Source organism: Rhinoderma darwinii, chromosome 12, assembly GCF_050947455.1.
Source record: "Rhinoderma darwinii isolate aRhiDar2 chromosome 12, aRhiDar2.hap1, whole genome shotgun sequence".
Lineage (NCBI taxonomy): Eukaryota > Metazoa > Chordata > Amphibia > Anura > Rhinodermatidae > Rhinoderma > Rhinoderma darwinii.
In genome coordinates, this window is record NC_134698.1 from 76286302 (window position 1) to 76300482 (window position 14181).

General features: G+C 46.5%; 1 protein-coding gene across 2 annotated transcripts in view; it reads left to right on the forward strand.

Annotated features, from left to right (window-relative positions):
• The window catches only part of GNG2 (G protein subunit gamma 2), an 83773-nt gene that overhangs the window by 60740 nt on the left and 8852 nt on the right, over positions 1-14181 (forward strand). For both annotated transcript variants that reach the window (XM_075844115.1, XM_075844114.1), the window contains one exon: positions 9257-9372. In XM_075844115.1, coding sequence (XP_075700230.1) covers positions 9286-9372 — 87 coding nt within the window. In that variant the 5' untranslated portion in view covers positions 9257-9285. The remainder of the gene's footprint in view (positions 1-9256; positions 9373-14181) is intronic.

Here is a 14181-nt window from a genome sequence, read left to right on the forward strand (position 1 = left end):
TCTGGTTGCTCACGGTGTTGCCGTGGGCAACGGCCCCTTTTCCTTGCTTGTGTTCCTTGTATGTTTGTCGTGTTTGTCGTGCACTTACTGAGCGCAGGGACCGCCGCCCAGTTGTACCCCGTCGCCTAGGGCGGGTCGTTGCAAGTAGGCAGGGACAGAGTGGCGGGTAGATTAGAGCTCACTTGTCCGTCTCCCTACCCTCTGCCATTACATAATAACAAGCCCATACCTAGTCTACCCCTGGTCCCTGACACAACTATGGATCCCCGTGAGACCCTGGCTCAGCAAATGCAGGGTCTCTCCCTACAGGTCCAGGCCCTGGCTCAGAGGGTCAACCAGCCTGATGCTACCCTGGTAGTTCCCCTCACCGCACCTCTTGAACCCCACCTCAAGTTGCCCGACCGGTTCTCAGGGGACCGGAGGGCTTTTCTCTCCTTTCGGGAGAGTTGTAGGCTTTACTTTCATTTAAAGCCTCATTCCTCAGGTTCTGAAAGCCAGCGGGTGGGTATAATTATGTCCCGGCTCCAGGAAGGGCCCCAAGAGTGGGCCTTCTCCTTGGCTCCTGACGCCCCTGAACTTTCCTCCGTTGATTGTTTCTTTTCTGCTCTCGGACTTATTTATGACGAGACTGACAGGACTGCCTTTGCCGAGAGTCAGCTGGTGACCTTAAAGAGGCTCTGTCACCAGATTTTGCAACCCCTATCTGCTATTGCAGCAGATAGGCGCTGCAATGTAGATTACAGTAACGTTTTTATTTTTAAAAAACGAGCATTTTTGGCCAAGTTATGACCATTTTTGTAATTATGCAAATGAGGCTTGCAAAAGTCCAAGTGGGTGTGTTTAAAAGTACAAGTCCAAGTGGGTGTGTATTATGTGCGTACATCGGGGCGTTTTTAATACTTTTACTAGCTGGGCGCTGTGAAGAGAAGTAACATCCTCTTCTCTTCAGAACGCCCAGCTTGTGACAGTGCAGATCTGTGACGTCACTCACAGGTCCTGCATCGTGACGGCCACATCGGCAGCAGAGGCTACAGTTGATTCTGCAGCAGCATCAGCGTTTGCAGGTAAGATCGACTTACCTGCAAACGCTGATGCTGCTGCAGAATCATCTGTAGCCTCTGGTGCCGATGTGGCCGTCACGATGCAGGACCTGTGAGTGACGTCACAGATCTGCACTGTCACAAGCTGGGCGTTCTGAAGAGAAGAGGATGTTACTTCTCATCAGAGCGCCCAGCTAGTAAAAGTATTAAAAACGCCCCGATGTACGCACATAATACACACCCACTTGGACTTGTACTTTTAAACACACCCACTTGGACTTTTGCAAGCCTCATTTGCATAACTACAAAAATGGTCATAACTTGGCCAAAAATGCTCGTTTTTTTAAAATAAAAACGTTACTGTAATCTACATTGCAGCGCCTATCTGCTGCAATAGCAGATAGGGGTTGCAAAATCTGGTGACAGAGCCTCTTTAAGTCAGGGTAAGAGACCTGTTGAGGAGTATTGCTCTGACTTTCGGAAGTGGTGCGTAGCTTCTCGGTGGAATGACCCTGCCTTAAGGTGCCAGTTTAGGTTGGGTCTGTCGAATGCCCTGAAAGACCTGCTAGTTAGCTATCCCTCTTCTGACTCCCTAGACCAGGTTATGGCTTTAGCGATACGACTTGACCGACGTCTCATTGAACGACAACGTGAACGTTTATGTGTTTTCTCCTCCGACTCCCCCATGATGCCTCCCAAAGCTCCGTTGCTTCGTTCCTCCCCGAAAGATTCAGAGATACCTATGCAACTCGGGGCCTCCGTGTCCCCCCAACAACGTAGAGAATTCCGCAGGAAGAATGGTCTCTGCTTCTACTGTGGGGACGACAAGCATCAAGTGAACAACTGTCCTAAGCGTAAGGTTGCAGCCAGAGAACTTCCGCGTCTAAGTGATCATCGGGGAGGTCACTTGGGCGCACAGGTATTTCCAGTAAATATGAAACGTACTAAGATCTTGCTTCCCTTTCAGGTCTCTTTTGGTGGTAGGTCTGCTACCGGCAGTGCCTTCGTGGATTCAGGGTCCTCTACTAATATCATGTCTGTGGAATTTGCTATGTCCCTTGCTATGCCTCTTATTGATTTGCCTAAACCTGTCCCGGTAGTGGGTATCGACGCCACTCCTCTTGCTAATGGTTATTTTACACAGCATACCCCTGTTTTTGAACTCCTTGTTGGCTCCATGCATTTGGAGCAATGCTCTGTACCGTTGATGCAGGGATTATCGTACGATTTGGTTCTAGGTCTTCCCTGGTTGCAGTTGCATAATCCTACATTTGACTGGAATACTGGGGAGCTAACCAAATGGGGTAATGAATGTTGTACGTCATGTTTTTCTGTTAATTCTATTTCTCCCCCTAAGGAGGCGAATACGCTACCCGAGTTTGTTCAGGACTTCGCTGATGTTTTCTCTAGGGAGGCCTCCGAAGTGTTACCTCCTCATAGAGAATACGATTGCGCTATCGAATTGGTACCAGGAGCTAAGCTTCCTAAGGGTAGGATATTTAATCTTTCTTGTCCCGAACGTGAAGCTATGAGAGTGTATATCCAGGAATCCCTGGCCAAGGGTTACATTCGTCCCTCTTCTTCTCCGGTAGGTGCTGGCTTCTTCTTCGTGGGGAAGAAGGATGGTGGTCTTAGGCCATGCATTGACTACCGTGGCCTGAATAAGGTCACGGTAAGGAACCAGTATCCCCTTCCTTTGATTCCTGATCTCTTTAATCAGGTTCAGGGGGCCCAATGGTTTTCTAAATTGGATCTACGGGGGGCGTATAACCTTATTCGCATCAAAGAGGGGGATGAGTGGAAGACTGCGTTTAACACGCCCGAAGGCCATTTCGAATACCTCGTCATGCCCTTTGGGTTGTGTAATGCCCCTGCGGTCTTCCAGAATTTCATAAATGAGATTTTGAGAAATTACCTGGGGATTTTTCTGGTAGTGTACCTTGATGACATACTGGTGTTTTCCAAGGACTGGTCCTCCCACGTGGAGCATGTCAGGAAGGTGCTCCAGGTCCTTCGGGAAAATAAACTGTTTGCCAAAACCGAAAAATGTGTGTTTGGGGTACAGGAGATTCCATTTTTGGGTCAAATCCTCACTCCTCATGAATTCCGCATGGACCCCGCCAAGGTTCAGGCTGTGGCGGAATGGGTCCAACCTGCCTCCCTGAAGGCGTTACAGTGTTTTTTGGGGTTCGCTAATTATTACAGGAGATTTATTGCTAACTTCTCGGTCATCGCTAAGCCCCTTACGGACCTCACTCGCAAAGGTGCTGATCTCCTCCACTGGCCTCCTGAGGCTGTCCAGGCTTTTGAGGTCCTTAAGAAGTGCTTTGTCTCGGCCCCGGTGCTGGTTCAGCCCAACCAAATGGAGCCATTTATCGTGGAAGTTGACGCATCTGAGGTGGGAGTGGGGGCTGTCTTGTCCCAGGGTACCACCTCCCTCACCCATCTCCGCCCCTGTGCCTACTTCTCCAGGAAGTTTTCGCCAACTGAAAGTAACTATGATATTGGCAACCGCGAACTCTTAGCCATTAAATGGGCATTTGAAGAGTGGCGCCACTTCCTGGAGGGGGCTAGGCACCAGGTAACGGTCCTTACCGACCACAAGAATCTGGTTTTCCTAGAATCTGCCCGGAGGCTAAACCCGAGACAAGCTCGATGGGCGTTATTTTTTACCAGATTCAATTTTTTGGTTACCTATAGGGCTGGGTCTAAAAATATTAAGGCTGATGCACTGTCGCGTAGCTTCATGGCCAGCCCTCCTTCGGAGGAAGATCCTGCTTGTATTTTGCCTCCAGGTATAATCATTTCCTCGATCGATTCTGATTTAGTCTCTGAAATTGCTGCTGATCAAGGTGCAGCTCCCGGGAACCTTCCTGAGAACAAGCTGTTTGTTCCCCTGCAATTCCGGCTAAGGGTACTTAGGGAAAATCATGACTCCGCACTATCTGGCCATCCAGGCATCCTGGGTACCAAACACCTCATTACCAGAAATTATTGGTGGCCTGGGTTGCCTAAAGACGTTAAGGCCTACGTCGCCGCTTGTGAGGTTTGTGCTAGGTCCAAGACTCCCAGGTCCCGACCAGCGGGCTTACTGCGTTCGTTGCCCATTCCCCAGAGACCTTGGACACATATCTCCATGGATTTTATCACCGATTTGCCTCCATCCCAAGGCAAGTCGGTGGTGTGGGTGGTGGTGGACCGCTTCAGTAAGATGTGCCACTTTGTGCCCCTCAAGAAATTACCCAACGCCAAAACGTTGGCTACCTTGTTTGTCAAACACATCCTGCGTCTCCATGGGGTCCCTGTCAATATTGTTTCGGACAGAGGGGTACAATTTGTTTCATTGTTTTGGAGAGCCTTCTGTATGAAGTTGGGGATTGATCTGTCCTTCTCCTCTGCCTTCCATCCTGAAACCAATGGCCAAACGGAGAGGACTAATCAATCCCTAGAACAATACTTAAGGTGTTTTGTCTCTGACTGTCAATTTGATTGGGTCTCTTTCATTCCCCTCGCCGAATTTTCCCTTAATAACCGGGTCAGTAACTCGTCAGGGGTCTCTCCTTTTTTTTTGTAATTTTGGGTTTAATCCACGGTTCTCCTCCGTTTCACCTGGTAGTTCCAACAATCCTGAGGTAGAGGTCGTTCATCGGGAACTGTGCACAGTCTGGGCCCAGGTTCAGAAAAACCTAGAGGTGTCCCAGAGCGTACAAAAAACTCAGGCTGATAAAAAACGTTCTGCTAACCCCCTGTTTATGGTCGGGGATCTGGTGTGGTTGTCGTCTAGGAACTTGCGTCTCAAGGTTCCGTCCAAGAAGTTTGCTCCCCGGTTTATTGGGCTGTATAAGGTCATTGAGGTCCTCAATCCTGTCTCCTTCCGGCTGGAGTTACCCCCGTCTTTTCGGATACACGACGTGTTTCATGCCTCCCTCCTCAAACGCTGCTCCCCGTCCTTGGCTCCCTCGAGGAGACCTCCTGTTCCCATCCTCACCCCGGAGGGGGTGGAATTCGAGGTGGCCAGGATTGTGGACAGCAAGATGGTCCAAGGCTCCCTCCAGTACCTGGTCCATTGGAGAGGATACGGGCCCGAGGAGAGGACTTGGGTACCCGCCCGGGATGTTCACGCTGGGGTATTGGTCAGGAGGTTCCACCTGCGTTTCCCCAGTAAGCCAGGTCCACTTAGAAAGGGTCCGGTGGCCCCTCATAAAAGGGGGGGTACTGTAAAGGATCTGCCAGGCACAGCGGGGTTAACTCCCAGAACTAATCAGTCAGCACCTGAGAATACTTCCCTGAGACTGACTCCTGCTTCCACCATTCAGGCTGGCAGGCTTAGGAGTGGGAGAGCCTATCGTAACCTGGCCAGACTCAGCTAGCTCCCGCCCTCGGTCTATTTAAGCCTGCACTTCCTGTCCCTCGGTGCTTGTTATTGCTTGTGTTTCCCTCCTTGTGGTTTCCTGGCCCAGCTACAGCTCCTGCTATTTTTGATCCTGCTCCATACAGACCCTGGCTTACCGACTACTCTTCTGCTTTTCGTTTTGTACCTCGCACACTCCTGGCTTGACTCGGCTCGTTCACCACTCTGGTTGCTCACGGTGTTGCCGTGGGCAACGGCCCCTTTTCCTTGCTTGTGTTCCTTGTATGTTTGTCGTGTTTGTCGTGCACTTACTGAGCGCAGGGACCGCCGCCCAGTTGTACCCCGTCGCCTAGGGCGGGTCGTTGCAAGTAGGCAGGGACAGAGTGGCGGGTAGATTAGGGCTCACTTGTCCGTCTCCCTACCCTCTGCCATTACACAAACCCTCAGATGTGAAAACTAGTAGGTCTGTACAGGTGTTCAGCTTCTGGAGGTAAACAAGAATATTTTCATTCAATGACAGCAAGCAGCGATATTAAAATGGTATTGAAACACATGGTATAGTAAAATATTGCAGAACTTTACAGGAGACTGGAGGACCATATAAACATATAAGCTGCAAGATATAAGATGCTGACACGCGTTTTATGAAAGGACTTAATTGCCATCAGGTGCTGGGAGCTGCTCTAGACATGACTTGTAGCTGTAGAGGGGGGTCCAAGGGCGGCGTACCCATCCCCTCACCACCCCTGTCAGCTAAGCATTCCCTTAAAGGGTATTTAAAAAGGAGTTGTCAACAGCTAGGCGATCCCCCTTTAATAAGCTTTTGTATAGACCTCATGTCGCTGCCTCTTACAGGAGCCATTGTGTGTCACAGGAGAATAGAGGGCTGTGATTTTCTCCATTGAGGATAAATTATAAGGCTGCCTGTTATTTCAGGAACCGGGTGATCGAATGTGTAGATCTGTAATCTGCATAGACCCAGAGCAATACAATGACTTCTCTCAACCTGGCAGCTGGGAATTAGCAGAGGGCTGACTGGGCGAGAGACTGGCACCATTGTAGGAAGATATCATATCATTTGGTGGAGGATGCGGGAAGGCATTAAACTCCTTTTATTTTTTTTTCTTAAAAAAAAAAATCTAAAATTATTATTTTTTTAATATGTATTATTTTGCACACCACCGTCCTAATCAGCCATGGACCCGCCATGTCAAATACTGGATTATCAGACATACATAGAATCATATTGCAAGGATGAAAATCCTCTATATTCCTCTATATGGTGGTCTCCAACCTGTGGCCCTCCAGATCCTAGGAAACCACAACTCTCAGCAGGCCCTGACAGCCTAGCGCTGGCTGTCTGAGCCTATTGGGAATTGTAGTTTCACAGCAGCAGTTGAGTAGCCACAGGTTGGAGACCACTGCTGTAGAGAGACCTGCAGACCTATGGAAATAGATGACTCTAATTGGTTTCTCCATCCAGATTACCAGGCAATTTTGTGCTGGATTATAGGAATTACCAGCCATTAAATGCCAGATTAAAGGAATTGTATTTTTCCTATGTCGGACTGGCCCACCAGAAATAGAGAAAGGCATTTGTTGGGCTCAGGCTGTGACACAATAATGGGCCGCAAAGGTCAAGTAGAAGACGACCCCATTTAGTGGTCTCTAGTTCCAATCTCCGGACATTCCTCCCCCCCCCCCTATGATCACAGCCCTGCAATACTTTTGAGCAACTTGGAAATGTAAAAAACATGATGTGATAGAACAGCTAGAAAGTGGGCCGTGTGTATATAAACCAGTGTAGTTAGAAAATGGGGCAATTGCCCATGGAAACCGAGTAGATCACTGCTCCCACCTCTCTCGTACTGGTTAGAAAATAAGAGGTTATTTGATTGGTGTCTATGGGCAACTGTCCAACTTTTTGTCTGCGCAATTTTTTTTTTCTACGAGGCCCGGTAAGTCTCAATCACTGGTTCCCGGTGTAATTATGTGCTGCAAAGTCATGAATATAGGATGAGCCTTCAAAATGGCTGCCTGTGCTATGTGAAGGTGACAGGTGCACATTAAATTGTACTCATTAAAATGCATGCGTTACTCAAAATGTAATCATGATGTTGATTCTCGGCCAAATGTGGAAAAAAAAAAATCTTACTTTACAATTTTATCTCTGTGCACATGGATGGGAAACATCCCACAGAATAAGAAACTGCATCGTCCATATGAGTGGCCCATAGGGCTGTTCTTTCCTGTATGAGCCAACCCTCCCTCTGTCTCGTCTTGTAACGACCCCTCATATTATCTAATAATAAATAAAAATCCAAAAATTTTCAAAAAGTTTCTAACAAATTTTGATAATAAACATCAATGGAGACAGAATGATCAGTCTGAACAACCTTATTTTAACTCGTAAAGGCAACCCCTGTCCATATGCCTTATTAGGGCCTATAGACGTCATACAGGGGGGGGGGGTCCCCTGATTAGGACTTCCCTCTGTGAACCAGAACAGAGAGCTGCTATGGAAGAGCGACTCCCGTTCTGTGGAATTAAGCTGTCCATGTAATACTTGGACGGTCATTTATATGTCTGGTCGCCATGTAATACTACATTTGCCCTGTAGTGGCCACTGCATGGGGAATGTCTGGACAGAGATCGCTTCCCCCAGCAAAATCAGCTGATATGAAAGGGATTGTCTCTCATGAGTCAACCCCTTTAAACCAAATGAGTGTGCTACATTGAGAATTGAATAAAAACACATTGACCTTAACATGTCGGAGGATTTTCACACCTAAAGTTTCCCTATAAAAATCAATTGTTGCTTCGGCACAGGGCTCTCCTAGCCTGACCAGAACCCTCACTTCTGCTAAGAGATGTTGGACTATAACGCACACATCTGCTAAGGGCATTGGAAATTTTTTAAAAATGTGCAATTATTTTTTTCCTTGAGGTTATTTTGGGGCTGCCCAGTATTGTGCCGCTACATTTTGAGATCCCTGGGTATTCGGGGTGGCTTGTGATTGCCGCAGCATTGACCGTTTTCCTTTGGCACGAAGTCACAGCACGACTTCTATCCCAAGTTCTAACAGCTCAGCTTTGGCTGCCACATCTCATATACTACTGACTGTAGTAGGTTTCAAAAATCAATACTTCTAAAAATGGAAAGGTCACACCAGTGTTATTGATCCTGTGAAATCAGGTGCGTTTCGCCTCCCATGTACCGAATCCCAGTTACTTGAACCTCTCTTATCCTATATTCCAGGCCGCCCTGACCACCTAATACGAGGAACTTGCAGAGGAACCTTCCTTTTCCTATAATGTTTCCATAAAATTTAAATAGACTTTGTTTTTTTATAATTGGAAAAAAAGGATCAAAAATTCTGTGGTTGGCGATTTAATGTTATATACACCACCGCTTCGGTCTGGATTAGGGTCGGTAGAGGCACCTAGGAAAAAAAATTGCTCGGGGCCCTCATCCCAATTATTGGACACCACCTTACCCTCTATTAGCCAATTATATGAGTGGTGGTCACGCATACGGGTGGCCCTCTCCACTGAGATCTATGGAAACAGAAGAGCCACTGACTACCTTACACTACAGAAGACCGAGTCACACTCATGGCCACCTTTCCACGTCTTCTCAGCTGGAAAGAATCACCGAACGCCCATCAAGGAGAGTTGGTGGTGGAGGTACCTTAGGTCCCAAAGGTGGTGGAGGCTCAGTGCACGTGCCCTCCCTAACATCTGGTCCTGCCTTCACCTATTTCCTAATGCAGATCCTGTAACGTTCTTTATGCACTTTATAAATAATGCAGCCATCTTATCAACTAATTACCATTCTTTTTTCCCCCTTTTTTTCATTTTTCAGCACACCTCAGAAGCCAAGTCGGCAGCTTAATGGCGAGCAATAATACAGCCAACATAGCACAAGCCAGAAAGCTGGTAGAACAACTGAAAATGGAAGCCAATATAGACAGAATAAAGGTATGACTATATATCCTATTATACAAGTCACATGAATATTCGTAAAATATCCTGTACAATATATCAAGGCCGAATCTCTTGGGCCCCAGTCAGTTATGCACGTAAATGACAGAGGATTCCATAGCAATGATAAAAATAAGCCTGCTTTCAGCTGCTGCCTGACACCAACACACTCCTTACCACTTGTCACAGAAGGTCCTAGTGCTCCGATCACATTTCTGCGACTCAAGTACTTTTTCGCCTCATTACCTATTAAACCCACCCATGTGAACAAGACACCCAAGTGCCCCATTGGAGCCACATCGGCTTCATTAATTGTACCTATTCCCTTGACCCAGGTGCAGAAGCCATGCCTGAGTCTACCCCGACTGCCAATGATGTCACCTAGGGTCTATATGCCATACTGGATGACCGCACACATTATAATGTCTATTTATTCTATAATGATTAAGCTTTGCCAGTCATGATTTGAATCTGGAATATTAGGGATTAGTCATTTATATTCATCCCAACAATGCTGTTAATTTCAGCCTCCCTAACCCTGCCTGGCTTGTCAACGTTCTGGATTTTTTTTTTTTATCCTTGTGTTAAATAACATTTTCGTCACCTCCGCACGCTGCTAAAAAATTAATACAACGGAAATAAAAAATCCAGATGAACTTTTCCTTCATCAGCGGATTTAATGCACAATGTGATTTTCTAGAATTAAGTGACTTCTTTGTGTGCACGCAGCTCCCACCCATGGTGCTATGAATAATGGAGCTGAATACATCAAACGGGTAGAGATGGGAAGATGCAGATGTATTGGGATAATCTAAAACCTCAAGATGCGCCTTGTGCCATTAGCCCGGCTGAATTCTTCATAAACCAACACTCCCTGCTGTTCTCATATTGACGGCTATTAATGTCATTAAGTCTCTGGTTAACTCTCGGTGCGTTCTCAAGACGCCAATAACAAAATATTTTAAAGGGAATGTCTCATGTATTTCATTTTAGTCTCAGTATTCAGATGTCCGATACAGTCTCTGGGAAGAAATGGGGTACAGTCCCACCCCCAGAGACCAGGCAATGGTCATGGGAGCTGAATCTGTATGTATACTATATTATGTTGCCATCCTGTCTTATCTAGTTTTCCAGCAGTACAACAAAGCTGTTATTAAATCTCCCACCCTCTAATATTAATATAATAACTCTGTGGACCCCACCCGCTAATGATAATAAGATGACTCTGCTGACCTTCCCTTCTAGTGATAATGAGATGGCTTTGATGACCCCACTCTCTAATTATGAGATGTCGCATCTGACCCTGCCCTCGAATGAGATGACTCATATGACCCTGGCCTCCAATGAAAATGAGATGACTCATCTGACCCTGCCCTCTAATGAGATGACTCATCTGACCCTGCCCTCTAATGATAATAAGATGGCTCTGCTGACTTTTCCCTCTAATGATGAGACGACTCTGCTGAACCTGCCCTCTAATGATAATGAGATGACACTGCTGACCTTGCCCTCTAATGATGATAAGATGACTCTGCTAACGTTGCCCTCTATTGATGAGACGACTCATCTGACCTTGCCCTCTAAGGATATGGAGATCTGACTCTGCCCACTAATAATAAGATGACTATGCTGACCTTGCTCTCTAATGATGAGTTGACTCTGCTGACCCTGCCCTCTAATGATAATGAGATGACTCTGCTGACCTCACCCTCTAATGGTAATGAAATTACTCTGCTGACCTTACCCTCTAATTATTATAAGATAACTCCCTTGACCTCACCCTTTAATAATAAGATAACTCTGCTGACCCTTTCCAGTGTACATAACTGGATAAAACAGTATTATGTAAATAAAGCTCAGTCATCTTATAATTAAAAGTTATACACCTTTGAAACATATTTTGCGTTCATTTTTAGATCTGTTTGGTGTCAGTGAATGGAAACATGATTGTCACAATCAGAGCCTGAAAACGACCTAGTTTTACATAGATGCATTGTGTTACTATGTATCCCTGTAGGCAATTCTGTGTAGTAAAATCAGCATCACAAATCTATTTCCATTCACTGATGAAAAGCATTGATCTTGAAGACTGTGAGGAACTAAAACGCAAAGTATATTAGAAAGTTGCACAACATTTTCCCATACAATGATTAAGACCCTTTTAAGTAGCGGATGTTTGGGCTGTATTATAAGGGTATGTTCACACGGCAACGCCAATTACGTCTGAAATTACGGAGCTGTTTTCAGGCGAAAACAGCTCCTGTTTTCAGACATTTTGACAAGTGCACACGTTTTTCGCGGCGTCTTTTACGGACGTAATTGGAGCTGGTTTTCATTGGAGTCAATGAAAAACGGCTCCAATTACGTCCCAAGAACTGACATGCACTTCTTTGAGGCGGGCGTCTTTTTATGCGCCGTCTTTTGACAGCGGCGCGTAAAATGACAGCTCGTCTGCACAGAACATCGTAAGACCCATTGAATTCAATGGGCAGATGTTTGCAGACTGTTTGTAGCCGTTTTTTCGGGCGTAATTAGAGGCGTACAACGCCTGAATTACGTCCGTAAATAGGGCGTGTGAACATACCCTTATGGATGCAATATAAAGTACAGCACCAAGCAATGGACTGGATTATTCTTTAATAGGCGATCATGTGTGTAACATTGAAGCCTGGGGAGGGAGTGCAGGTTTTATTTAATTACCAGGAGGGGGTCACAAAATGTGCCTTTTCAGAGCAGCTGAGTGGTCTCAAGGCGCAGGCAGGGAGCAGCCACAATCTGTTGAATAATAGATATATTGTACTGATGACTGATTCCAGATCAGTTTAATGCAGCTGTGCCCTGATGCAAGAATAAAAGGTTCTTATTGGACCATCACATCTGTATAACCAAATCAGTCAAAAATTATAGTAGTGTCAAAGGCTTAAAGGGGGTCTCTCAGCAGAATGTCCGAGTTAAACTAGTACCAGGGTAATGTAGAGGAGACTAACCTGTTTCTAGGGCCTGATTCACACGAGCGCTGCGCATCTCGGACATGAAAAACTGCCGTTTTTATTATGCTGCGGATTTTCCATAACGAAATCCATTGCGTAGGATCCGCAGCATTTACGCTACGTGTGCACGGACCCTCACAGGGAGTTCGCAGACAGGGAAATGGAAAGTACAGGCTGCTGTCGGTGAGGAAGATGTTACTTTGCCCTAATAAGATATAGTACAGAATTCCATATCGCAAGTGCTGATTTATAACGATCGTTCGGTTTTAATTTAAAATGAGCACTATGCAGACCTTGAGGATTCAATGACAAATTCAGCTCTGCTACATCTGTTCCTTGTGATAAGCAGCTGTGACATGTATTGGTCTCCCACTGATTTGCTAAATTGAGGAATATCCATCAGGCGCTTTCTCTTTAAATGTTTGAACCAATTTATTCCCCCCCCCCCCCACGCTGTGCTGCGTCTTTTTTCTTTTTTAATAACCCCATGTTTGAAGCTGCGCATGACTCGTGACCTCCAGGTCCCCGTCGTCGTCTTTATTCGCACTCCTGCTGACCGTGATGGACAGGACAACAAATTAATGCTGAAATCTGCTGATACAAGGCAAAATGACACATGGAGGCCGCCTGACGCAGCGAATCCGTCATCTTCTGCCGCACCGCAGCCCGCTCTACTGGCCCTTTTGATTGCTGTTCATTGTGGATTCTCCTGTAAATTTATCCATGAAATATTGCAATAGAAAGGCCTAGTCAATTCTCCTCCTCTCTGGGGACAGGTCCTGTCTGTCATTTCTAAAATGCTAAAAAAAATGTAAATGTTTGTTAATAAAGCTTTATCATTGTAGAATCTGCAACTTTCCAATATACTCTATGTAAAAAAATCCTCACCATTTTCAAGAGCTCTGCTTGCTGTCAGCGTATGAAAATATTCTTGTTTACAACCAGAGGCTAGAAACTTGAATAAGCCGGATACTTCTCACAGCTGAAAGTTTGCTACTATTGTATCCAGTCTAGACAATCCTCTGGGAGTGGATATATCTCTCCTATTCTGAGTTTGCTACATTGTATCAGTGCTGGTAGAATGTATCAGACTGGAGTCCAACCTGTAACTCACAGAGGATTGTCCATGTCTAGGTCGGGAACAACTGTAGCAAACACTCAGGATGTGGGGGCGCGATCTACAAGGGGGGGGGGCTGTATGGCACTATCTACAAGGGGGAGGTAAGGGGCACTATCTACAAGGGGGAGGTAAGGGGCACTATCTACAAGGGGGAGGTAAGGGGCACTATCTACAAGGGGGAGGTAAGGGGCACTATCTACAAGGGGGAGGTAAGGGGCACTATCTACAAGTGGGAGATGTGGGTACTATCTACAGGGGGGCTGTGTGACACTATCTACAAGGGAGAGGTAGGGGGCACTATCTACAAGTGGGAGATGTGGGCACTATCTACAGGGGGGCTGTGTGACACTATCTACAAGGGGGAGGTAGGGGGCACTATTTGCAAAGGGGGAGCTGTATGGCAAAATCTACAGGGAGGCACTATCTACAGGGAGGCACTATCTACAGGGGGGCACTATCTACAGGGGGGCACTATCTACAGGGAGGCACTATCTACAAGGGGGCACTATCTACAAGTGGGAGGTAAGGGGCACTATCTACAAGTGGGAGATGTGGGCACTATCTACAGGGGGCTGTGTGACACTATCTACAAGGGGGAGGTAGGGGGCACTATTTGCAAAGGGGGAGCTGTATGGCACAATCTACAGGGAGGCACTATCTACAGGGAGGCACTATCTACAGGGAGGCACTATCTAC